The 25,537-nt window shown below is 41.0% G+C and overlaps 2 protein-coding genes and 1 long non-coding RNA gene across 12 annotated transcripts in view; 2 read left to right on the forward strand and 1 right to left on the reverse strand.

Moving 5' to 3' along the window:
* Positions 1–22,150, forward strand: part of COL15A1 (collagen type XV alpha 1 chain) — a 130,897-nt gene extending 108,747 nt beyond the window's left edge. For 8 of the 10 annotated variants that reach the window (XM_071450263.1, XM_071450247.1, XM_071450256.1 and 5 more), the window contains 7 exons: positions 1,760–1,824; positions 2,766–2,894; positions 3,062–3,121; positions 4,259–4,318; positions 5,234–5,419; positions 6,402–6,517; positions 6,852–17,213. In XM_071450263.1, the coding sequence (XP_071306364.1) occupies positions 1,760–1,824; positions 2,766–2,894; positions 3,062–3,121; positions 4,259–4,318; positions 5,234–5,419; positions 6,402–6,517; positions 6,852–7,068 (833 nt within the window). In that variant the 3' untranslated portion in view covers positions 7,069–17,213. Of the gene's footprint in view, positions 1–1,759; positions 1,825–2,765; positions 2,895–3,061; positions 3,122–4,258; positions 4,319–5,233; positions 5,420–6,401; positions 6,518–6,851; positions 17,214–21,609 lie in introns of those variants that run through there. The other 2 variants (XM_071450281.1, XM_071450290.1) reach the window with 2 other exon arrangements.
* Positions 8,397–24,330, reverse strand: LOC139601407 (uncharacterized). Its single transcript, XR_011682902.1, has 3 exons — positions 24,163–24,330; positions 8,722–8,902; positions 8,397–8,474 (listed from the first exon to the last, which is right to left on the reverse strand). It is a non-coding gene; the product is annotated as an uncharacterized lncRNA (long non-coding RNA).
* TGFBR1 (transforming growth factor beta receptor 1) overlaps positions 23,541–25,537 on the forward strand; it is a 34,660-nt gene continuing 32,663 nt past the window's right edge. The window contains exon 1 of the mRNA XM_071450446.1: positions 23,541–23,776. Within this exon, the coding sequence (XP_071306547.1) occupies positions 23,689–23,776 (88 nt within the window). The 5' untranslated portion in view covers positions 23,541–23,688. The remainder of the gene's footprint in view (positions 23,777–25,537) is intronic.

The following is a 25,537-nucleotide window of genomic DNA, read 5'->3' on the forward strand; positions in this document are numbered from 1 at the left end:
TCTTGGGCTCCTCTGACATTACTTGATAGATATGCCTGAGAAAATGACTGATTCCTTCCTCTAGGATCTGTGACCAGCATGGAAATCCAGCCAGGTGAAACCTGAGCAGAGCATTCTTTAACCTCAGCTGAAGATGGTGTACTAGTGGAAAGGGAGACTTTACCTGAATAGAGATGCTGTAACAGAGATCTGTTCTTCCTGAAGTTTTGACAGGTCTAACAAATACAGTTCTCCATCCCTGAGAACAAACAATTAGCCTGTTTTCCCACAAGACCTGTGCTTCCAGTATGCTAGTTTGGGGAGAGGACATACCTCTCTTCAGTTTGTTCTCTCCAGGTATTTCTTAAACCTGGTCAGCCTCATTTATACAGTAGGGGAGACTTCCGATCTCTCATCCAGTCAATACTATTAATTTAATGTCTATCAGAAGTATTCATCCTCTCAATAATATTTGAGAAAGAAAAAATCCTTAATATGTTCAACATTGGAACATGGGTTTCGTGTGAATCAGCCCCTGACCATCATGATACAGACAGACCCACAGCATCCATGAAGCCCATAAAGGTCTTCAGGCCTTTTCCTGTGTAATTTGGAGTAAGTACTTCTGGATATTAGCTAAGAGACCCAATCAGACAAAACAAATTATTATTAGTATTCCATCCCTATACTTTCATTTATGCTCTCTGCCATTAGTCTTCATCATCCTCCTACACATTTTCCTCTTTGCTTTGTAAAAGGGTTCTTTAGGCAGCACACATTTTAATAAATGTTCAGAACAGATGTTTATTTATTCCCTATCTTCGAGGTTCAGTTATCTCTTTTAAAGCTATTACTATCTGTAATTATGGAGATCACATACTGTAGTATGAAGTTCACATATTGCAATATGGAGAAAGAGGAATAGCTTATCTGTAGAGAAATAGCTATAACCACTTCTGAGAGCTGACCTCATTCCCCTGCCATTGGCATGAAGGACCTGCTCTGGAGTATCCTTGCAAATGACTCAGTGCATAGATTCTTCTTGCAAAAGGTGATTTAGAGGTTCCTCTGGTTAAACCAAACAAGCAAGATCCTTGTGTAAAAACTCCTTACAAACAACTTCAAAGTCCCATTATCATGACATGCATTTCCACAAAATGCATGCTTTTAGTCTTCCATATCTTTCAATCTTTCCTGCCTTAAAAGAAAAGAAGTTTTTACTCCAGAAAACAGCTCAAGATGAAGAAATTCACTTTTGGAATAGAGACAGATACTAGGTACCAGGTGGTATGGACTGCAACCTTAGTAGTCCAAGTTCATACCCCTGAAGAATTTCTTTTTTGCTTTGTAACACAAGCTGAGCTTACATATATGAATATTTCGTCTAAGGAAAAGTAATTTTTTGTTTGCCTTTAGAGCAAAAGATGTTATGAGTCCCTTGAAATCTATATGGGCAGGAGCAAAAAGTTCTTCCTCTTCCATGTGCACTAGCTGACAAAACAGCATTCTGGTCAATTTAAGTGGGTTTCATTCTTCATTTGCAGTTTCTACAACAGACTGCAATCTCTTGGCTCTAACCTCCCAAAAAACAGAGAAAAGACTGTTCCATCATTGCTTCTAAAAAAATCCTTAGAATGTATTTTCTGTAGTTGACTTGAGCTATTAAGGGCACGACTGCAGCTATTTAAAACTTCTGCTGCTCCTGGACACCATCATTAAGTCCTTTCTTTCTCTCAAAAAAGATGACCTTCAGCATGTATTGTACGTTTTTTTTTTTTAGCAGCTGCAATGCCTGGGCCACCAGGTCCTCCTGGAGAGCCAGGGTCACCTGCCACCAGGAATCTGGTAAGAGAGCAAAATAAGGAAGTTTGCTATAGAAAATTTTCTTCAAAACTTTTGGTGGTCACTGGTAGCACCGAAAGAGGAGTGAAAGTTCCATCCTGTGCTTTTATTTAGTAGAATATTTTATAAATCACGTAATTTTAAGATGCAAACTGCAGGTTTCCCTAGCAATTCTAAAAATTGTTGTTCCAGAGACTACATGTAAATTTGTTTCCTTTTCTTATATTATTAAATTTATTAAATTAATCAAAATTGGGTCTAAGATATCCATGAAGAAAAAAAAACAGCTAAGGCAGAATTCTCAGTAAGTTCTAAATTAAGAACTCATAGTTTCTGTAAAAAAAAAAAAGGCAATAAATAAACAAACAAAAAAAAAAACACCAAAAAAGCCTGAGAAAACCACCCCCAAAAGCCCTATTCAAGCTAGCAGAGGGCATTCATTGCAATTCTCAGGGGAGAAACAAATGTTCAAAGACTGATGCCCCAAGATAGAGGCCTGTAGTTGCAGGCTGGGAGCTACTGTCTCAGATAGAAGGTCTGAGCTTACTTAAGATTAATTAAAAAAATACAAATCTGTAGTAGGGTCTGCATTATATGCTTTCTGTCAATGAGGAAAAGAGGAAAAAAAAAGTTTTAAACTACTGCAGTTCTCTTCTGAACTCTGCCATTTTGACCCAGCATGCTAAATGGTAGGAGCGCAACAATCTTCACTATGCACAAAGTTAGTACAAAATTGCTGTTGTTCTACTGCAATCCACAGAATGAGGATGCTGGTATGCCAAAGTAGCAAGATATTCATATTACTTTATGGATTAAATTACATAAAACTAACTTTATGAGCCTTTCCTGCAGAAGAAGCCTTGACATTTATGTATCCAAATCAGACTATTTAACTTGCAAAGTGTTTTTTGTGTCTGATGATGTTTCACTTTCCTATTTGACAGGTTACAACATTCCAAAACATTGAGGGCATGTTGGAAAAAGTTCATTATGTAGCAGAAGGAACACTAATCTATCTGAGGGAAACCAGTGAGGTTTTTATTCGTGTTCAGAAAGGATGGAGAAAATTGCAGGTACTATTGCACTACACTCTAATATTTTCCAACTCCCTTCCTCACAATGAAGGTGAGGGACATATCTTTACAGAGGGAGAGAAGTGTGGGTGCAAAGACTCCTTATTTTTAATTCAGAAGCTCCTGATGATACATTTTGGTTCTAATCTCCTTTTTGGTCCTTGCAGCTTGGTGAGCTAATTCCTATCCCTGCTGACAGCCTTCCTCCTCCAGCCATATCAAGCCATGTAAGTACAAAATATTGGACTGTGGAAAACTGAGTCTAGATGTGTGGTACACTTGGCAGAAGTAGTATGCAGATCTCTGCACAGTGTGATTTTCCACCAAGATTTGTCAGTTCAAAATAAGCATCCTACCACTACATAAGCTTGCAAATTGATTGCTTGGACAGTAATCTGTTTCCAGTATCTTTTGAGATTCCAAACACTAAAAACACAAAGCAACATTTACAAAAAGCAGAATAAAGTAAGCAGCCCACAAAAAAAAAAAAAAATCCCCAAAAAACCAAAAAACAAAACAAAACAAAACAAAAAAAAAAAAAAAAAAAAAAAAAGAGACCAAAAAACAAACAGAAGAAAAAGCAAACAAAAAACCCACAAACCCGTCAGAAAAGGGTTTCTGAAAAGCAGATTTTCTTTGAAAGGTTATAGTCCTGTATTCAGTGTACCATAATCATTACCTGAATGTAGCTTACCTCACAGAGGGTGCTCTTTAAAGGGTGCAGAGGCTCTTTAAAGCCTCAATTGTTAGTTTGCGCCTTACCCCATTCTGCAAGTTATTGTACCAGCCTGCATGTGAACATGCTGTCTGTCCCAAAAAATTGTGGGAGGATGAAAACCAAGAAATGGCAAAGGCAATAGAGAAGGTTTTTTGATGACAAGTTGATCTGCTTAGAAAATGAAAGGGCAAGAGTGCTAGGAAGGAGCAGTAAGAAGGAAGATGGACAGAAACAAATAAAAAAGGTTAAAGTAGGTCAGGGAGAATTCACCTAGCACACTGGAACAGTGTCTAGACCTCAAGTTATAAGAAATTTTCTGCAGCCTCCAGTTGACACCACGTGAGTTTCCCATCTGCTCCAGTTAGTGGCTTGTTACTCATACTTGCCATAACTAGAGAAGAAAACTTTGCTGCTCCTGAAACAATTAAGAGGGTTGAGAAGTGTTTCCACCCATTACATTTTCTGTTCTCACATCCTCCTTACCCTTTCAGTTTTGATTTTCCTCATCTGCTCTTCTGCTCCTACCAAGAGCAGGCTGCTTTCATGTAGGACTCCAGGTGTGATTAAATTTTTATTTAAAAAATTACTCAGTGTGTACAATTCTGATATTTAACTTTTTTTTTTTTTGCTTGTGTTTGAATAACAGGGATTTCAGTCTATTCCAGCACTGAGACCAATATCAAATATGTACAATGGAAAACCAGCAGTAAGTATGAGATCTGTATTGCAGCTGCAGAAGTATGCTTTGTTATGTGACAGTTTGCATCTTTAGGGACAGTTGTGATATTTGCTCTTCAAACTCAGAGATTTTACTTCAGAAATTTACAAATACACTTTACTTTATTCAGACATCTCAAACACAATTTGAAATTGTTCCCTCCAGATCTGTTTTCATCATCCCAGCCCATCCCCATCTCAAAGGAAAAAAACTCCTGACTGAGTTGGGAATATCGCTTCACTCAGTGATTGTACCTGCAATACAGAATAAACTAACAATAAACTTCTAAACTAACAATAGTGCTACAAATAATTAAATTAAAATATTTGTTACAATATTTTCAATCTTCGTGGTGCTGCTTGGCTTAGATGGACACTTTAGAACTTAAGCCTCTATTTAAAATACTTTAAAATATTTAGACAAAGAAAGCACGGTAACTGACATATCTAAAAAATTAAACCAGAAAGAAAAAAAAAAGGAAGAATGTGGATTAGTTCTTGCATCTGTGCTGCTTGACAAAAGCATGCTATTTCTTCTATTTTTAAAGGGTACCTAGTCACTTCTTACCACTTTTTTCCATGTTTGCAGGATTTGTGATTTTGTTAATGTGAAAACTCCAAGATTTCCAATGGAAAATATTAGCTACTTCTAAAAGATTTTTATTTTTAGGAGTACATAATATTCATAGTTTCCTTACCATTGAAAGATGAATTGATATTTCTGCTAAGGGTCTCATGGCTCTGAGAAATGTAATGTTATGGCAACAAATAACTTTCATACTTGTTATGAAGGGTACGTGTTCTGTGCTGGCATGAGGAGAGGGCACTGTTTTGTTTCCAAGATGTATCTTCCTTGTGTCATAAACTTTTTTAAAATGGTTCCCTTTCTTCTTTTTTCTTCCAGTTGCATCTGGTGGCTTTGAACTTCCCATTGTCCGGTGACATGCGAGCAGATTTTCAGTGCTTTCGGCAGGCCCAGCTTGCCGGTTTGACATCTACCTACAGAGCCTTCCTCTCATCACACCTGCAAGATCTGGCCACAGTTGTCAGAAAAACAGACCGACACCATTTGCCAGTAGTCAACCTTCAGGTAAAAATGGGGACTTAGTGCTTGTTTTTTTAGGATAGGCCATAGGTTCCCCAAAAATCTTGGAAAATAGCAAAAGCACTAAGTTTCAGCCCAAACTGCATTTTATAAAGAAGCAGCTTTTCTTCATATTTCACAGTCAGACTCAAGAAACAAAGAAGCAGTGATGAAGTTATTATGTTCTACCTTTTAGTGTGATCATAGGATAAAATGCCTATTTTTTTCATTGCAAAGAAAAATGTAAATTCTGTGCTTAGGCATGATGTTGGATATACCCCAATGGAACTGAGAGGAGAGTCTAGAGCATGAGTCATTTTGTGGTCTCACATAAACAGACACACTCTAAAACTGAGGAAAACCAACCATGTCTTTGTAGCACTGGCTGGCTCCCAGGACAGGCGGCCAAAGAAACCTACAGGAATAACACATGATGCTTGGAACATGTTCAACGGATGCTTCTCTGAAGTGCCTGCAAACACAGAGCCTTGAGAGAAATTTGTGAAGACAATATTGTTTCAGCCTTGACTGGAAAAACTCAAAAGCAGTTTGAGAGGAAGCCAAATGCAAAGATTTTGCCCTGAATGTTTGCAACACTTTTCACAAAACTGTGACCTTAACAGAAGTTCCACTACAATTTATGTCTATATTTTCTCTACAGCTACAGTAGTTATAAGCAATTTTTCAAACAATGCCTTAGGAGGAAAAGGACAGGGGATGATCAAGCTGAATTTTTGGAGTGACAGCAGAACAGAGAGACAACTCTGAGGCAAAGGCATGGACCAGACAGCTATTTGCATAGAGTTGATAGACAAGACAAGTTTGTTCAGGAATATTATGCAGAAACTTGTGTGAAAGATGAAATCACAAGGGTCCTTAAATGCAGATAAAATTTTTAATTTCCAGATAAGTCTATGAAGGTAGACTTGGGATTTGATGTAGATTAGAGATTTGCTTGTTTGTAAAAGTGGCTTTGAAATTTTTACAGGGACAAACCCTTTTCAGTAACTGGGAATCTATATTTGATGGAAATGGTGGACAATTCAACATTCATGTTCCAATATACTCCTTTGATGGCAGGAATGTCATGACTGATTCATCTTGGTGAGTTGACATTACCATTTATATGTTACATGTAAGGGGTTTTTTTTCTACTTTTACCAGATAGTAAAAGAAATAGTAGCAGTATCTTGAGCTACTAGCTGTGTGATAAAAATTTCTCTCTTTCTTTATGCCATTTTTCTTTCTCTTTTCTGATAGTCTAGAAATGGGATATCAGACTGTGTTCTCCTTTCTTTCTCTCCTTTCTGTCTTCATCTTTACCTAACTACTCCTTGTTTCAAGCACAAAGAATGCAGATGACTACACATACAGGTGTACAGTTGAATACAGCAAAAGAGACTTTTCCAATAAATAACTTCTTAACATTACCTTTCAGGCCTCAAAAAATAATATGGCATGGTTCAACTGCAAATGGGATCCGGCTGGTTAGCAGCTATTGTGAAGCCTGGCACACAGCTGATATGGGAGCTATGGGACAAGCATCGCCTCTGAACACAGGGAAACTTCTCGACCAGAAAGTATATAGCTGTAATAATCAGTTTATTGTTCTCTGTATTGAAAATAGTTTTGTCTCTGATCCCCAAGGAAAATAATTCACCTGCTGCACATAGGAATATTCTATTTGATGACAGAAAAAGCTGACACTGAAATTTCATTTGTAATGATGTAAATATTTTAATTTTTGTAATTGCACATTTCAGGAAAAAAATAGACAAAGAAAACATACCTCAACACAAACCACATTCCAGCTGGGTGGAACATCCAGTGCACACAACTGGCTTAAAGCCCTTATTTTCCCTTGAACCCCATGTGATTTGAAGTTTGCCAGCAGTTAACTCATGCTCTGCCTGAGCTGGAGGTCACCTAAGGGCATGAGCCAAGTGTGGTCTGTGAGGAAGATCCAGTAGCCTGCCTCATAAGCAGTGTGGCTCAGCAAGGCTGCTGCTGCTGCTTCACAGCTGAGAAGCTGCATGTTCCATGCTCTCCTTTTCACTTGCGTAGATTTTGGACACCCAAGGCACCGTTCATATATACTCATATATACAGTGAATACTGAGAGGCCCTTTTGCCATACAGAGCTCACATTTGCAAAGCGAAGCTTTAAGAGCAAAGGTACTCTCCTCCTCTGAATTTGGTGGAAGCCTTGACTCCTGTAAGCTTGTATGGATCTCAGCCTGGTGCTTACATAGAAATATAGCTCTCCCACATCTTATTTCAGCTTTTCTCTTTGTAGATTCTAGGCATAAGACTTTATTCAGGAGGAGTAAATTTCACATTGACAAAATCTGGTCTTTATTTTGGTGCTATTGTTACCAGGAAACCTGAAAGCAATGTTAATAGAAAACATCCTGTTTAACTGGTAGAACTGAACAAAGCAAATGCAAACAAATGAACCATCTGACCTTTATTTATTTCATTGCATGTTAGAGGAAGTCATTTCCTTTTGTGTCAGACTGACGAATGAAATATGTCTCTCATGGTTTCTTTAAAATAGGTTCTACACATTGTTATCCCACTAAGTTATATGTAAAGTGATTTTCCTTTTTGTGAATTTACCCTTCTGGCATTCACATAATTAAAGAATTGTTAATATAAAATAACTGAAACAATTATAGGCATGATCAGTAAATTGTAATATTCTTCACTAACAGTATCACCATAATATCTGAAGTCTTTTGCTGATATATTTGTCTACTGCATACTTTAAACAACATATTTACTTATGCTTTATCAGGCAGTGACTATGGAGGTCAAACTCCACATTATCGTTTTTTTAAGATTTTAATGAGAATCTGTGTTGGAAATACATGTTCATTTGCTGACAAATAGAGTACTAAATAACTAGACAGCTTTTGTCAACAGACAAAAGCAAATTACACTTACAATACTAAAATTATATAATTATACAACTAAATATTTTGAAATGCAGCTTTATTTTTCCAAATTATTATAAAAACTTATTTCCTATGGTCAGCTGAATGATATCTTCATTTTTTTTCTGGAAAAGAAAAAATGTAAATTACTCCATTATTACACCATGGTAATAAGGCAAAAACCATTTGTATTACATTTAAAATGTATGCATAACAATTCACTGCACTCATTTATAGTCAGCTTTCCTAAAATACTGAGCCATTCTTGTGCCAAATTCCTCCAGTTCACAGAGCTGGAAGAGTTATTTATGTACAGCAGGGTTTTACTCTGAGTGACAGAAGGATCAAGGGGGAAAAATAAAGTGTTTTTACCTGCTTCAAGCAGGACCCATCTACTTTTAATCCTTTACAGGCAGTGGGGTCTCTGCTTGCAGCCACACATTCACATCAGTCCCCGCTCTTCCTCTCCTGAGCTCAAGCAGCCCTTGGGATGCTGGCTGGGTTCCTTTGCCTGGAGTTGCAGTGACAAGAGGTAGGGTCACACAGAAGAGCTCTGTGAAGGGGGATGAGAGAAGACTAATAAAAACATGCAGGTTTTAGGAGATACTGAGCTAGAGTTTAAGATGAGTCCAGCAAAATGCATCCAGAGATCTTTGTGCCAGTTCTTCCACAGAACTGACCCATCTCTGTATCCTGAACAGAGCTTAATAAGGAACTGAAATGGTTAAGCACAATCAATAAGTTGCTAAAAAACTCTCCATGTTTGCTTCCCACCTCTAAGATTAATCTGCAGGCTACGGCAATTTATTGCACACCATTTAACTGAATACAGAGCATGAACTGTGCACCACCTGGGCTGCTGTGGTGCTGAGTTCACAGGCTTGCTCACACGCCAAGGGAGACACCTTTAGCAGAGAATGGCATGAGAGGCCTGTTAGAAATATGATGTTTCCCTTGGGGAAAACAACAGCACCGCACACTTTTTTTCAAAACCAGTGATGTTCTTTAGATTCCCTAGTATAAGTGAAAAGAAAAAATATTATTCATCAAGGATATAACAGAGAAAAAAAATTAACCCAGTACTTAATAATAAATCAGCTTTCTCTATCAAAGGAGAGTACTTTTGTCAGCACAGTTTGAATACAAAGGTCAGCTGCACTTGAGGAAGAATGTCTGCTAATTCAGGTAAGAAACTGTGTATAAGGCAAAGTAATCACCAAGAGAGCACTAGAGCAAGATTGAAAACAGTAACTGCACAAGAAATCAATGTGGCAGTCCGAATTGTACTGAATTGTAAATACTCCAATATCCTGATCTGGCCCACTGGTTTTGGTAGCAGTAGGTAAACAGCAGGTCTTTCACCCTTCTCAGTTCAGGGATCTTTTCTCTGGGCAATAACAAACCATGTCATGTTTCCATCTATCAGTAGCATGCTCCTCTGCCCTGAAGAACTGCAGCGAGAGGAGTAATTTCTCCTCCCATTGCTATTATAATCAAGGCAAACCTGTGAGTTTCTGCAGTGCAGCATATACATCTCAAGGGACTGGCAATTAACAAAACTCATTTTAGTGTAACCACAGACTGCCAGCCTTGCTTCTGAGCTGTGCAGTGAAAGAAGAAAGAATGACTTGCAGTATGTCCTGCCTGGAAAATTACTCAGTTCCTCTTCTTTGGCTTTGAGATTTAGGTATTACTTCTGCATTAATACTTGCAAGTCTCGTTTTCACTCCAGTACTCTTCTGGAGAAGAGAACCTGTCTTCTAGATTTTTAAAAAATTAGATGCTAGAATTGCAATATCATTTTGGTGTTCAAGTACTGGGATTAATGCCTTGTGTGCATCTTCAAAACACATCTGATTGGGGTTTAGCTTTTATTTGCTGATCTGATACATAGTTTAAGCCTGCACTCTAATAGTTCCTCCCTGCTGTCTCTCCTTTATGCATCATCAGTAGCTTCCCAGAGGTAGAAATACTTCTAGATGGACATCTACTTAAGTCCTTTGATACTTTAACCTGAACCTGGCCTCTCTTTTTTAACCAGTCAGAGGGCTGCTATTTGCTGCATCTTAAAAAGCCTATTCTGCACCTTGGTGCAATTTCTACTGTTACTGGTTAATCTAAAATTTTTCCTATCATATTCTCTTCCAGTGTATCCATATTAAAACAAACCACAAAACATCATAACTCCACCCTGTTCCACTCCTAATGTTCCTAATTAATGGCCTAACATGGAGGTGTACCCAGAGTGGATGTCTCAGCTCCAGCAGTAGTAGACTTTGTGTGAGAGAGAGGGAACACAAAGTCAGAATATCTCTTCATCCTGGGTGGGCAAAAGAGAGTAATGGAATTACAGACAGCACAGGCTGTGGGAATTTCTACATTGTGCCACTTTGCCTGGGGTAGAGTTCATTTTCATCACAGTAGCTGGTATGGGGCTTTGTTTTGGCTGTATGCTGACAACAGTGCTGTTAACACAGAGTTGTTTTCGTTCTTGCTGATCAGGGCTTACACAGAGCCAAGGCCTTTTCTGCCTCTTACCAGTGAGGCAGCTGGGGGTGCACAAGAAGTTGAGAGTGGATGCAGCTAGGACAGGTCACCATAGGACTATCCCATATCAGATGGCATCATGCTCAGCTTATAAAATGGGGGGAAAAAGCAGGAAGGGGGAATAATTTCAGCGAGGGCATTTGTCATCCCAAGTCATCACTCCACCATTCCATTCCAGCCTTGCTTTCCTGTTTATGGCTTAACAATGCCCAAAAATGGGAGAAGCAGTGAATCAATTTCTTGTTTTGCTTTGCTTGCATGAGTGATTTTGTTTATCTATCAAACCCAACCCATGAGCTTCATCTTTACTCTTTCAGTTCTCTCCCCTGTGCCACCCTGAGGGAAGTAAGTGAGTAGCTGTGTGGGGCTGAGTTGCCAGTCAGGGCTAAGCCACAAAATACATACGAAATCAATTCAGCATCAACTCCCGTTGTTGATCAGAGGTGACTACTACTGACTAGTATCCCTGAGACAGAGGAGCCAGTCTCAGGGATACTAGTAATGCTTCAGCAGAAAAGGGGATGACAGCCCTATTGGACCTTACAAGTACCTAAGATCACATTCAAATTCAAGCCAGGATGATGATGACATTGCCTCTGCAAGAAAGATAAGTTTTGTATCGAGCACTTTGAATGTGTTCACTGTTGGAAAAACATTATCTCCCCACTGAGTTAGATGGGTTGGTTTTAACATCCAAAAAACTGTTTGCCAGTATTTAGCTTTGCTCTACCGTTATATATTTTCACATTGCAGGCCTCAAGGTTTTGACTGAGGCTAGTCTCATCCCCAAGGCTAATGCTGTACTAGAAAATTATCACATCTGACTGACAGCTGAACTGTCCCCTGACGCAGTTCTGGTCACTGTCATTTGTAATCCTTCCAGCCACTTCTTTAGGGGATGCTTTGCAGGGAGAGCATGTGCCAAGGGCTACTCTTGTAGATAGTTTGAAAGAGCCGCCATATTTTGGAATAGAAAGATTTAATTGTACTCACAGGTGCTTAAGCATTGTGCTTGGTCTCAGGGCTAGCTGGAGTCCTCATGCCACTGAAAGCCTGTAGAGGGACTGCAGGACACACGTCTGATTGCCACAGAACACACATCAATGGCTCTTTATGTCTTCTTGCCAAATTTAATAATATGTATTCCTTCTGCAAACATTCTCCACCCATGTAAACCCCATGTCCAGACTGTGCTCATTCAGGGCACCCCCTAAAGCCATCATTATCCTATACAAACATTCTCAAGCCATATATAGATGTATTGTGTCATTCCATTATCTTCACCTCTTTCAACACTGATGAGCACATTGGTTAGAGCATGGATTGACTGTTCACAGAGCTGGGATGTTTCAAGCACCTGAGAATTAAAGGCTATTGATAGAGTCAGCCTGTACAACTGATAACTACTGCCATGATGCCTTCAATAGCAAACAGGGCAACACAAGACATTTGTTTATGTGCTTTACCCCAGCTGGTGGATCAGCCATCATGTTTGTGTGCGCAGCCTGCCTGTTAGCACTACTGAACAGCTTCCCATTCTAGGGTCAGCAGAGTCCTCTCAGTGACTTTCCAGAGTCTGGAGGTGCGCTTAGGTTCGCCTGAGACACAAAACATGACTTCCTAGAATCATCCCAACACCCTTTCAGCCAGCCTATGAGAAGCCTCCCTGACAGTTTGAAATGTGAGGCTGTGTCCCTTGATTCTACACCATATATAGGTGTAGAGGATAGGGTGAGTGGTGTGTTTGAACTGTGTTGACTAAATTCTTATTGTTATGTTGACCAAAACCAAGCCCAAAGTCATATTACATTTCCTTTTTTCAGCCGAGTGAATTGGGAATTGTTCATCAGCTTCATCAAAGAAATTTCCAATTTGTTGATCTCATTATTTTGAAGTCGAAGTTTCCTTCCAAGAAGGTTTAACCCAGTGGGCTCTGAACCTTCACAAGTCCCTGGGTTTGGGAAGCCCCTAGGGTACATCTGTGAACAGGTTGTTTCAGAAATATTCACTACTGTATTTCATTGCCATTAGTTCTGCCTACAGAGTGAGAAACTGACTTGCTCTCAGCAGCTTTTTCCCACACGATTACTTGGCAAAGTTTCTCTGTCATTATAGCAAAGCCATTCTTAAATCACAAATTTATCTTGGACATTTTCTGTTCTTGATCTCAAACATCCAGGATTTGCAGGTAGTCTATATCAGGAAGACACATCAATTTTTACATCATGCACTCATAATCCAAGGTCTTATCCAAGGTCTTTTAAACATATCCTGAGACTATTTGCCTCTTTTGCTGAGATACCTGGAGCCAAAACCAATATAAGAAGCTAATTGCCTCAAAAGTTTGGAGGAGCACACTACAATTTGCTATAGCAGAGATGATCTGAATAATTAAGACATTTACCATTAACACAGCTTAAACTTTAGGGGGGGAGGGATTTAAGAGGGTTTTCATCATGCAGAATTCCCATCTCAATCTCCATTTTCATCCAAATAAAGCTTACGGAAATTCAAAAGAGCAGACATAGGACTGCTATTTGTGCAAAGGCTTAAAATCCAGCCAAAACTGATGCTATGCATTAATCCACTTGAATCAGAAATGGACATACAGACAGCTATTAAAAAGTTTTAAAAAATACTTATTAAAAGCCAGAATTTATCGAGATTCATAGTTAAATGTTTATTCACTGTCTCTCTCCTCACTTTACTGTAGCTTGATATGTCTTAGACTAGTAGAATAATTTAGATTGGAAACGGTCTCAGCAGGTCATCTAATCCAACTGCCTGCTCCAAGTCAGCTAAGCTAACTTCAAAGCTCATTCTTCTCAAATTGTAAGCAAACAAACTGAAGGTGCAGCAGGGTGCTCAGATGTCTACGCCTCTATCTTGAGAAGGCCACAAGTCGGTATTATCTGCCTCGATTCGTTTCTGTTAGGTCAGGAAAATGTCCAGCTGATGGATAGAGGTAACTGCCACCAAAGTGGTAACTGCCACCAAAGTCAGAATAAATTTGTGGCTGGGCCTCTCAAAATTTATCTCCTGATGTAAGATTTCTGTTCTGAAAAAGGAAAGGTTGAGGGAGAGAAGCAAGATGAGTTAGCAGCATCTAACTCAATCACTTCCTAATGTCCATGCTTTTTTTTTTTAAAGAAAGTCAATTCTCCCAGCCTAGCTATTGATGATATATCAGAAGGCACTGCAAGCCTTGGGCACACCTTTGCAAAGTCCTGTTCTCGACTGAGTGCTATATAATGACAGATAATAAGCTACTCATTCCATCAAAGCTACTGAATCACGTTATCTTTCTTACAAAAACCCAGTTGCTCATCACCAGGAGAAAAGCTCAGGGAAACTGATGAATAATCTAGAGGAGGGAACAAAATAGTCACAGCTGTGTCCTGTTGTACTGGTACACTCAGTAAGACATAAGGTGGGAAGGGAGCAGGGTAAGACAAGTCAAAAGGACTGGGGAGGAGGAATAATAATGTTCTGAAGTTGTGGTGAATTCTATGAATGAGAAGCTAGAAGAAGATATGGAATTATCAGCTCTGTATAGGCTCTATTAAAGCAAATATGAAGGCAGTAAACAACACTGGCTACAGTCAGAGCTATAAAGGGGAGACCGAACTAGGAGGAGGTGGTTGTGAAGGGCAGCCCAATTGAATCTGAGAGATGTCATACACAGTGATGAAAAGGATTTATGTATCCATGTCCAAGATTCATGGTCCTCTAATTTCTCCTTCGCCACACGTAAGGCATCCATGGGCAACTGTGCTGCCATTGACACTTCAGGCTATTAAAGAGCAAGAATCTTTCCGTAGTTCATGAATAGGAATCCAGAGCTGTAAAAGTAGCTCCAGTAGAAAAGACCCTGAGTAGCACTCCAAATATCCTTAGTCTTGTAAATAAGGTCTGTGAGCACAAATTACTTGGGCATTAAACCTGCATTTTCCACTAGAATAATGTGTCCAAATGTAACAGCTCCCAGGCATACTTCTGCAGGAATACCCTGAGTCTAGATAGAATCTGTTAACTATGTGGAGGGATTGAAGTTTAGGCAGCCTTGCTTCAAAATGTTCTGTTAATTTTTAAGTATCTCTCTCTACATTGTGCAGAGAACTTAAGCACTCAACCGTAAAAAAGCTGCAGTGGCAAGACTTTAGCTGCTTAATCTAAATTAAGTTACTTTTAAACTACTGAAACGTATTTTAATCAAAGGCTGGTCAAGATAAGAAGTAGAGCAGTGACTTTTGTTTTTACAAAATTAGAACCTGCTTCAAAGTTAGTCCTAGTTCATAAGCAAGAGAAGAATAGGATAACAACCCACCTACTCCACTACTTCTGGGAAAATATGTCAGCATCCTTCATTATTATCAGTAAAGTGCAGTGGCAGCTGTGACTGTCCCTTTAAAGCTATCTTGGAACCATACAGAGAAGTTAACTACAGGATGAAGTTAGAACAGTACAGAACAAGACTGATGAGACCCAATTATTCCTTTATAGTTTTTGGTAGAAATGTTCAAATACACACTGCATTTCAGGCTCAAGTGGTCTATGGCAGTTTCCTTTTCACAGGGTTTCTTCCTCATTTTGCTCACAGGAAAGCAATATCCAGAGTGCTATCCAGAGAATTAGGATTACTCATCAAGGCATGACTAAGACATGGTGTGGCCCATGAGAAAGGATGAGCTCATGTTTGTGGCAACAGAACAGTGCCCAAAGGAATACAATTCTGTCCCTGATTCACTCATGGAGGAAAAGCTCCACATGAATGTGTCCATTTTAGAGTAGGTGACAGATAGTGTGGGGTAGATCAACATGCAGTACTAGGCTAAAACAGACTAAAGACAATTCAACCAGACACAAACATCTTTGTGTTCCACCTTCTGCATTCTTCCTTATGCCCATCCTCAAAGTCATGAAACCCCACAGAGAGCACAGTATATCAAAAACACCCTGCAAACTAAAATATACTTGTTCCTTTCTGATTTTGCTCTTTGATTTGGTTTCTGTGGCTAAGACATGGGCAAGCATCAACAGAAGGGAGGGCAGAATCCCACAGACTCTCAGGCTTGGAGAACAGTCGTCCTACAAATGCTAGGATGCATCTCTTCTTAGCCAGGCTGTAAGAACAAACCGGTGTGTTTGTGGGCCAAGCCATTTCTGAGAGTTGATTCAAGTGGAAACCAAAACTGTATTTAAAAAAGAGTCCCAGCCAGTCTCTAAAATGTAATATTTACGCAGTCCTTTGACCTTCGGCAAAGTTCTGAGAAAATATGTATCCTGGAAAAAGACATAGCGTTCAGCTTCTCAGGAAAATCTAGACTTCTCATGGCTTCAACTACAGCTACAGAAGGAGTAACCTCCTCTATAAAACTAAACAGCAAGAGAATGATACACAGATATAGTCTAGTCTTTTGCTCTATTGAATTTTGAACATTATTTGGGCTCTGCATTTTCTGTCTTTAATACAATCATTAATATTAGCAAAATAGCCCCATGACCAGTTAGTTGAACTGAAATTATCTCCTTGCCAAAGAGGGCTTTTCCTTTCCCATCTTTTATTCTTCTTTAGATCAAATAAATATATATACTAACTACCATAATTTCCAGTATTCTTTTGGCAGAATAAACCAGTGCCATGATGGACATCCTCATGATCTTATTTAAAACATTCTGGTTTTTTTCCCTTAAATATTATCCTGTCTTTAAATTAGGAATGCATTTCTCTTGTTTTCTGGCAGTAGTTGCTTTTAAATATCACTGACAACAGGCAGTTGTGTTGTGTGGGTGTGATGAAAGTATTTTTGCCACTACTATTGCAGAAGTTCTAGGATATTAGTTTATCTAGGATCTCAATTTAACATGCTTAAACTCTCAAGAGAGACAGTTTCTTCAGCAATCTAGTATCCAGACTACTAAGACTTCTTGGGTAAAAGTCAGCCTTTAGAATTACACTCAAGGGATATGGCTGATGGAAAATGATCACTGTACTAGAGAAACAGAATTCTGAGAATGAAGTGATTGTTATCTGCAACCAGAAAAATGTGGTTCAGCAGAACTCCCATGCTAATTCAGACCTGAAAACAGCATGAATTATTATTTTATATCGGTCCAGTGTCAAAATCTTCCCTCTTAATAATGTCACTTGGAAATGTAAAAATAACCAAAGACTTGCACAATCTCAAAACTACGTATTCTTGGAAAGTAGTTAGAAATTTAATAGCTGGTAAAGAATGAAGTTCTACAAATTATTTCCACCATCTTTCTTATCACTGCATAATTTGTCATTTTATTCAAATAAATATTTAGCCTATTTTTGTTTTCTTCAGTTTTTATTTCTGAGTATGTATAAACTCCATTACCTGATTTAAAGGAAAAAGCAGCTTTTTAGAACACATTACAAAAAAATTGCCTACAATTGCCTTGGGACTGCTCAAGGTGCAGCACCTTTAGAGTGAACTCTAGCTATTGATTGCAAATAAACAAGTGAAAACTTACAGAAAATACTGCTTAGAGAGACTATAGCAAGAGGATTTTGAAACAACCTTGTATAACCAGAACTGTGATAGAAAGTTTAATGCTATCACCTCAGGCAGCCTACAGCCACATGCACTGAAGAATGAGAGTGGATGGGGAATATGTATCAAGTCTAGAAAAGCTGCAGCAAAGCAAACAGTTCCTATAGCACATGATAGAAGAACGTCTCTTTTCTCTGATTTTCAGTTTGCAGGGTTAATAAATCAGTCTCAGGAATTAAATATTATTTTATTAATTTTAATTAATTAATTAAATGTTATTTTCTCATCTCTTTTTTATTTTAGTTTTATTCTGAGTTTATACTCTACTGAACAAAATGTTGTTTGAACAACAAAGTGAAAGATTTATTGAAAAACTTCATTTTTTGAATTTTTTTTTCAGGATAACTGATATTTAATCCAAGTTGTGATCTAGATCCCCAAAACTAATTTTGAGGTCTTAGCAGTTTGTCACCACAATTCCCCCTTCCCACTCTAGGAAATTTCTTGTCTGCTATGGGCCTTTGTTCCATGGAAGAAGAAATCAAGCTTGTCAACACCACAGTATGCCTGCCTGCTAATGGGTACACAGAGAATTACAGTAAGAAAACATCATGATCTGTGCATTGCCAGAAAGACATTAACTTTTGGTAGGTTAAAAAGGGTGCTCCTTCCCCACTCTAGGCAAAATTGAGTCCAGTCTCTGGAGGAAAATGACTTTCCTTGATAAGCAGAATGATGTGCATTATTACTTGCACCATCAAACTGGAATGGGTAGTGTCCAAGCAGGCAACAGCTGTACCTCCCCAGGAAAGGAAATATCCTTTCTTAATTAGAGGCGAGGTACTTTAACACATGTATCCTTTGCTGCAGTTGTAGGTGAGATGCCCCTGCCATTTCAGAGTTACCAGAGTTACAGAGTTACTTCAGCAATGTAAGGCCTTCAAACAGATAATAACAGTCTCAAGTAATTTCCAGACATGGTTGATGTCAGCCTTTTGCTTCTGGCAATCACTCCCTAAGCTACCAGTCTCCCTAGTCACTGCTGTGTTTAGCAGCATGTCTTGGACTATACACTTCTTCCCTACTTCCAGCATAAATCAGACCTCTCTGTAAGGACACCCAGTCAACACCACTCTCTTTGAATAGATCATATCTGGTTTCAAGTGAAGCTGCACTAGGAAACACGTAATAAACCAGCACAGCAGCTGATGGATGCTGGAATGAAACACCAAGTTTAAGGGGTTTAATTGTTGTCACTGAGATCTGCTTAAAGAACTTAGGACACTATGCCATGTCCACAAATGCATTATCTGTGAGATAAGGTGGGTGCTAGCTGCAGGAACCGAGCAGATGCATCCCTATGTGGTGCATTGCTGGGCTGCCCAGCTCATAGCTCTGGGATAAAAAGTGTTCCACAGTGAATTAAAAGCAAAAAGGGCTTCATACATCTTAAGCTGTAACTGGCCTTCAGTTAAAGGTGATGATTAGCTGGGTGTTCGATAACTAAGATCTCACAGCATTTAGTTCTGGAAACATTGATGAGTCAAATCAGGCAATGTTTGTAAGGGTTATAAAATGAGTAATTCTGAATGTTTTATAAAGCAGTGACTTCAAAAAAAGTGATTCCTTTTGCTTGTCTCTGATTTAGAAAGATCACAGGCCTTTGTGAAACTGTCTGGTTTGTGTACATACAGAAACTGCACACTAATAAGCACTTTGATATTTTCTGTCCCAGTTTGAGTAAAACTGTTTGGAAAAATCAAGGGCTAGGTGGGGAGGGCAATGTTGGGGTTTTCTCAATAACTTATTCTATTTTGGTAAATGTTACACATTCAGTACTTTTCCTCTTGCTGAGTTCCTTGGTGAAAGTAATTTGTAAGTATCATGGTGCGCTGATGGACTCATGTCCAGTTCTTCCAAACAAGCATAACACTTAGCTACTTAGCATGGATAGAAAACTGTAAAAGTTGAGTTTAGTGCTAAGGCAATTAGTGCTAAAGCAATATAAATAAAGGTGGTTTTATTTTTATTGCTTTAGCACTAATTGTGCATACACTCTTTGTGAAAGATTCTTTATTACCCTGACACAGTACCTCTTACACCAAAAGACAAATAAAACTTTTAGTCATCACCATTAATATTATTTCCTATCACTCTTCCATATATTTTAATTTAAAACCTAAGGAAAAAATATTTTTTGTGTCCATTTTTGGAACTAAATCAGCTTATAATACAAGAATATTCATATCCTTGATCTGTCTCAAAGACTAACCCATAGAACAAATTGGTTTATATAATTGTCTCTCTATCCACTTGTCCCGTTCCAAAATGTCTTTTATTTCAATACCCTACATAGCTTCTTATTTTGTGGAGCACAGTATTCCAGTAGTACTGAGTTCCATTTGAAACTTTCATGCAGTTGCAATTCTTTTGTTTTACATCTTCCAGAAGAGAAAAGAAAAGCATAAGTAGTGTTCACACACTGACAATAATTCTTGCAGGAAATAAAAGTAGCACTAGGTAAAGATTAATTATTTCCTTCTCTCTCCCTGCGGGTGCTGCACATGTGTATGACTGTCATATTCTAGTACAGAAGAAAGAAATTAATCAGTGTTTAAATTGCCGATATTCCCTGTGTAATAACCTGATTTACTCAATCTAAAAAGCAAGGATTTTTCAAATCTGTCCAACCAATTTGATGATTTAAACAAATCTCATTAATCCAGATTGTTTGGCTTTTCTGTGTCATCTTGCTTTGTGCTCTACCTTGCATTAAAAAATTATTGCTTTTGTTGCATATTTCTATAATTGGAATATAATTATGTCATAAATCCATTAGTTCATTAGAAAAGTGAAGCTAGGAAAAATGGGGGGTTTGCCTGTTCTTTTAAATTTATGTCCACTGATGACATTATTTCCATCCTCAGTGAGCAGTCCGTAAGAAGTGCTTTTAAGGGTTCCTTTACAGGAAATACTGAAAAATTATATTTAACTCATCCAGTTAAAATGTCATAAACATACAATGGTCATGCATTGTTTTCTATTGAACTTGGCAAATTTGTACTGTGAAATTGTTTTTCATGCTATTTTGGCAGGAAAAGGCCAAGCAATTATTGCAATTTTGAAGAATCTGTGATCACAGAACAGTTATTTTCTTCTTAAACAAAATGTCACTTTACAGAAAGGCATATCTTGGAAACTGCTTTACTGACTGTGTCATTGTCTGACTTAGCATCAGTTGAATAACTAGCATGTTTAGAGGATGAAAATAATCAGATGCAAGCATCAAGATCTCCTCACTTTCTTTGGATTGGCATTCAATTTGTTTGCAGAAATAATGATTTAAATCTTTTCAGGCCATAATTTTTATTTTGTAATTTTTATTTAACTGCTCCATTTTGTATAGCAAAAACAAAGGCAGATTTTGTTGTTACCAAACAGGACATGTAACATGAATTACTTTGCACCTCAACCAATGAATCCAACCTCTCCTATAGCCCTCCTAAAGATGCCAGGTACTTCCCAGATGAGCAAACCCCCTGCTGCACCAAATGCAGTTATGAAGCTCATAAGAAGGAAGGGGGAGGACTAAATGTTGAAAAGGGGAACTGACAGCAGAAGAACACTGGAAAAAAGACAATGGAAAAACACCAGGATGAATCTTATGGTGATAAGGGGGAGCTAACAGGGGAGGGTGCCAACAAGAACAAGACCCAGATGTCTACCAGAGCCCATTGAATACCAAGAGTCTGTATCATAATCAGAAGTTCTTAGACCCCACTTTAATCAAGACCAGAAGCTGCAGTCCTAAGAATCTGGACACATGGAAGCATAGCAAGAAAAGGGGAGGTTCTGGACATACAGAACCCATTTTGGTAGCTTTGCTTCTGGCCCATGTTTACTTTGGCTTTTAAATCTAACTTACATAAGATCAGAGAGAGGTACCCAGGGATCAGGACAGGGGATGACATAATTTTAGATATTTCTTCTGTAGTTGTCTTTACCTCATGAGTGATATGAAAGAAGAGTGAGGCCTGGCAAAAAATATTTCCTTTGTACTGGCACTATTGGAGGTGACCTGAATCCATCTTAGCTGGTGAGTTGCTACTTGCAAGTTATTGATTTATTTTAATTTTTCTGTGTCTGTCAGCCAAATGTCACTTGGGATGTTAATTCAAAATGTTCCCCATAGGACTGAACTTGGAGCCCTGAAAAAAATCCTTCACCATGTTCTGCTTACTGCTCCCTACCTTCCTTCAGAGATATAGTCTGTGACCCATCCTTAAACCCAGGAGATCTGCAATGGGGAAATGAATAGTGGAATTTTTTCCCCCCTGAACATATAACTTCCTTAATTTATAGTTTCAATGCTCTATATGAATTAAAAAGATGTCTTGGGATTTGAGCAATTTAACCGAGTGCTTCAGTGTTTCTTTCTGATGCTAATATATTTATTTGAGGATTAGCCGTCTAAGTATTCCTACATATGAATAACTAAGAACATATTTGCCTGGTATTGTCAGCTTCAGTAGTTCATTACAGCATGAATCTATATCAAATCCAGACATTTGGTTCATCTATCATGAAGTGCATGTCATTAAAACATTATTTTGTGAGAGAAAATATAACTAGGATGTGTTTATGTATGACACTGGTCATTGTTCAGAGAGAAAGGGGAAGAGAATGAATTAATAAATATTTACCTCACTTTGAACTATGATATTATCAAGATTCTTATCCAGGTGAAGTGTACTGTAGGAGAAACAAGGCTTCTTGTAAAAGGAGTGTTGGCTGAACAACTGCTAGTAAAAGGGAGGCAGGAGATCAGAGTGCCATGGCAGTGAACATGGTTCTAGAGAGCAGGGAGAGTGCTGTCATGAACACTGTGAGCTGGGAAGGCACCATCGGGCAGAGATAGTGCACAGGGCTTGCAACAGCAATTGCAAGTAATGTGGAAAAACATCTCTGATCTTCATGACTTGGCCTATGATGGGAGGGTCACACTGCATGCAAAACAAGCCACAAAGGGAGTATAAAAGCATATGCTGAGAGACTCTACACTGATTCAGGATCTGGACACCACAGTCAGATATTGGAGCTGGCACGGCGGGTGGATTCCCAGAGCAAGAGGTAGCTGCTGGGAGAGTGGTTACCTGATCCCAGGAGGGAAGAGGAAAGCCTCTCCTCCTGCTCTGCCACCCATGCAAAGCTAATAAAGCTGTGGATAGAAGTACCAACATCAGTCACGGTCATTTTCCTAACGAGGGGCATCCTAGTTGCCCCATGTTTCAAGATTCAAGGTGGAGCTCTGTATTTAGGTATTTGGACTGCGCGAGTTTGCCTCCAATTCCCAGTTAACTCCTGAAGTTACATGTAGACTGTGCCATAAACTGGCAGCTACACCTGTCGCGCGGCACCGCTCTGCCCTCGCACGGGGACAAAACCTGTGGGCTCAGCGCTGTGGCTCCCGCTGCTGCGGGAGGGCAAACCCTCCGCTCCGGGATGGCGGAGCGGCCGCAGGACTGGCCGCGGGAGCGCCGGGAGCGCGGGGAAGGAGCCGAGAGGGCGGGGAAGGAAGGGATGGCCGCTGCCCCTGTGCCGCGGCCCCGCAGCGACCGGCCCGGGGCTCCGCACGCTCCGCCTGCCCACCCGTAGCGCCGCCCGAGAGGAACAATTCCTCCGCTACCGCTCCTCTCCTCCACTCCGGAGACAACTCGAGGGCTGCCCACAGGCACCCTCCCTCCACCTGCCCTCCAGCGGGGCCGGTGCCCCCGGGGCTCTGCAAGGCAGTGCTGCCAGCGGGTCCCTCCCCACTGCTCCCTGCGCCTCAGCCGCTCGCCCGAGCGCTCTCGGAACGCCCAGAGACAGGGCAGCTCCAAGCCCGCCATCCGAGTCCCTTCAGGATCCGCGGCTAGGGGACGGAGCGGCCACTCTCCCACCGGGACGCCCACGCCCCCGCCCCCGCCCCCGGCCCCGGCCCCGGCCCCGCCCCGCCGGGAGGGGGCGCCACCACCCCGCCCCGCGGCCGCGCGGGTCGCGCCCGACTCGCGCCGCCTGTTGTTGTCGGGGCTGCCCACGGCCGCCGGGGGGCGGGGCCGGGGCGCGGCGACCAATCAGGCGGCGCCGCCGCCGCGTCGGCGGCATTCGCGGCCGGAGCGGGCCGGGAGGGCGCACGCAGCGCGAGCGCTGTGTCGGTCCCTGGGCGGGCGGGCGGGCGGAGCGAGCCCGCGTCGCGAGGCGGATCCCGGCTCCGGGGAGTCGCGGCCGGGACATGGCGGCGGCCGCTCGGCGGACGCGACAGCGTCCCTGGGCCCTGCTGTGCCTGGCTGTGGCCGCGCTACTCTGGCCCGCGGCGGGCGGTGAGTGCGCGGGAGCGGAGGGAGGTAGTGGGCGCGGCGGTGGCGCCCGAGGTGGGGTGTGGGGGTGCGTGAGGAGAGCGGCGGGGGGCGGCGGGTTCCCCGCCGGTTCCTTTCAACAACATGGCGGAGGGGCCGGCTGGGGCGGAGCCACCTCCCCCCCACCCCCGGTGTCCGAGCGCGGCGGGGACCGGTCAACCCTTTGTTGGCCGAGAGCGGCGGCGGCTCCGCGGGAGAGGCGGCGGGGAGGGCTCCCTCGGCCCCCGCCGCTACTTCTTCGCCCTCGCTGAGCAGCGCTTCGGGCGGTGTCTTGCCCTGGGTAACTTTCTATCCCGATGTCTGCCCGGGTGGGTGCGTGTGGCCTTGGCCCGCGAAGGCAACTTAGGTACCTGGAGCTGGTGGAGCTCCCCCGTCTATCTGTCCGCCAGCCCCTGAGACGCCCGGCTCCCGGGCGAGGTGTAGCGGCAGGAGCGGCAAGCCCCGGGCCGCCGCAGGGCGCTCGCAGCCGTGCCCGGGAGGAGCGGCCGGCGCAAAGACGTGTTGAGTGTCCCACGTCGCGGAGGAGGTGACAAGGGGCTGCCTCCGCTGTGCTGCACGCCGCAGCACCGTGTGCCGCTGAGCCGTGTGGAAATTAAATCTTTGGGTGAATATTGACAGCGAAACGGTTGTGTTCCTCCAATCTCCTGTACCTGTGTTTTTTTGCGAGATTTGATATCAGAGCTGTGCTGTTGCAGAGCTAATGCATGAAACATTAGAGTGCTTAACAGCATTCATAAATGCAAGATTTGGGTAGTTTTCTTTTTTCGTTTTGGTTTTTTAAATGTGCAGGTTATTCTGCACATTTAAAAATTATTCTGTGGTTAGCAGTTTGAGACATATGGCCTAATGGATTGTATATTGCTTTGGGTTTTAAAGAGGAAGTGGAGAAGCACCACAACTTTTTCAGTTACAGCTTTGAGACACCCCTCAGTCTGGATCTATACCATGCTGTACATAATTCAATCTAAAATGGTACTCATGCTGGAAAAAAAAGTTACTTAAAGCATCACTTGCTATACTAAGATGTAGTGTTAATCACCCATATTCTTACTGAAGGCAGTGCAAGTTCTCTGATGTGGAAACAGTGAAATAAGCTTAAGTTACCCATGGGTTGCTCTTGTATTCTTGAAAAGGTGCGGCAGGCTTTAATAATTTAAAGCTTTCTTACATAACACATTCAGTTTAGATGTTGAAGGAAATTTTAGCTCAATTTGAGCTTTGAACTTCTTCCCTTTTAATGCCTCACATCAATCAACAGTTTTCCCTTAATCTGAGGCATGAAATTAAGGTGTAAAAGCTTTGTGTGAAAACAAGGCAACAGACTTCCATACAAAACCTTATGGGTGGAAGTGATGGCGTACTACCTTTTGTTTAAAAAAAAGAGAAATCCTCTATGTTCAATGGAATTGGGAGAAATCCAGGGTTCCTGATCCATAACTCATCCAGAGGCCCTGGTATGGGTAAGGCAGTTAATTTGCCTGGACATTGCGGTCTAAGTTGATAAAGTAATTCAGGGTATGATTTGGCTACTGGTACTTCTTATTGTGGGTTGACAGAAGTTGGGCATTTTCTGATTGCCTCTGCTGGGGCTGTTCTGCAATGTGCTGATGTTACTGTGTGGAGGAGTCGACTTGCGAAACGGTTTATACAGAGGTCAGGCACATAATGAATCCCAGCAGCTAGCTGAACAGTAGAGCAGCCTTCATTTTTAAGAGAGTCTGAAAA

Source organism: Agelaius tricolor, unplaced genomic scaffold (assembly GCF_023055355.1).
Source record: "Agelaius tricolor isolate 1412-34295 unplaced genomic scaffold, bAgeTri1.0.p SCAF_2, whole genome shotgun sequence".
Classification (NCBI taxonomy): Eukaryota; Metazoa; Chordata; class Aves; order Passeriformes; family Icteridae; genus Agelaius; species Agelaius tricolor.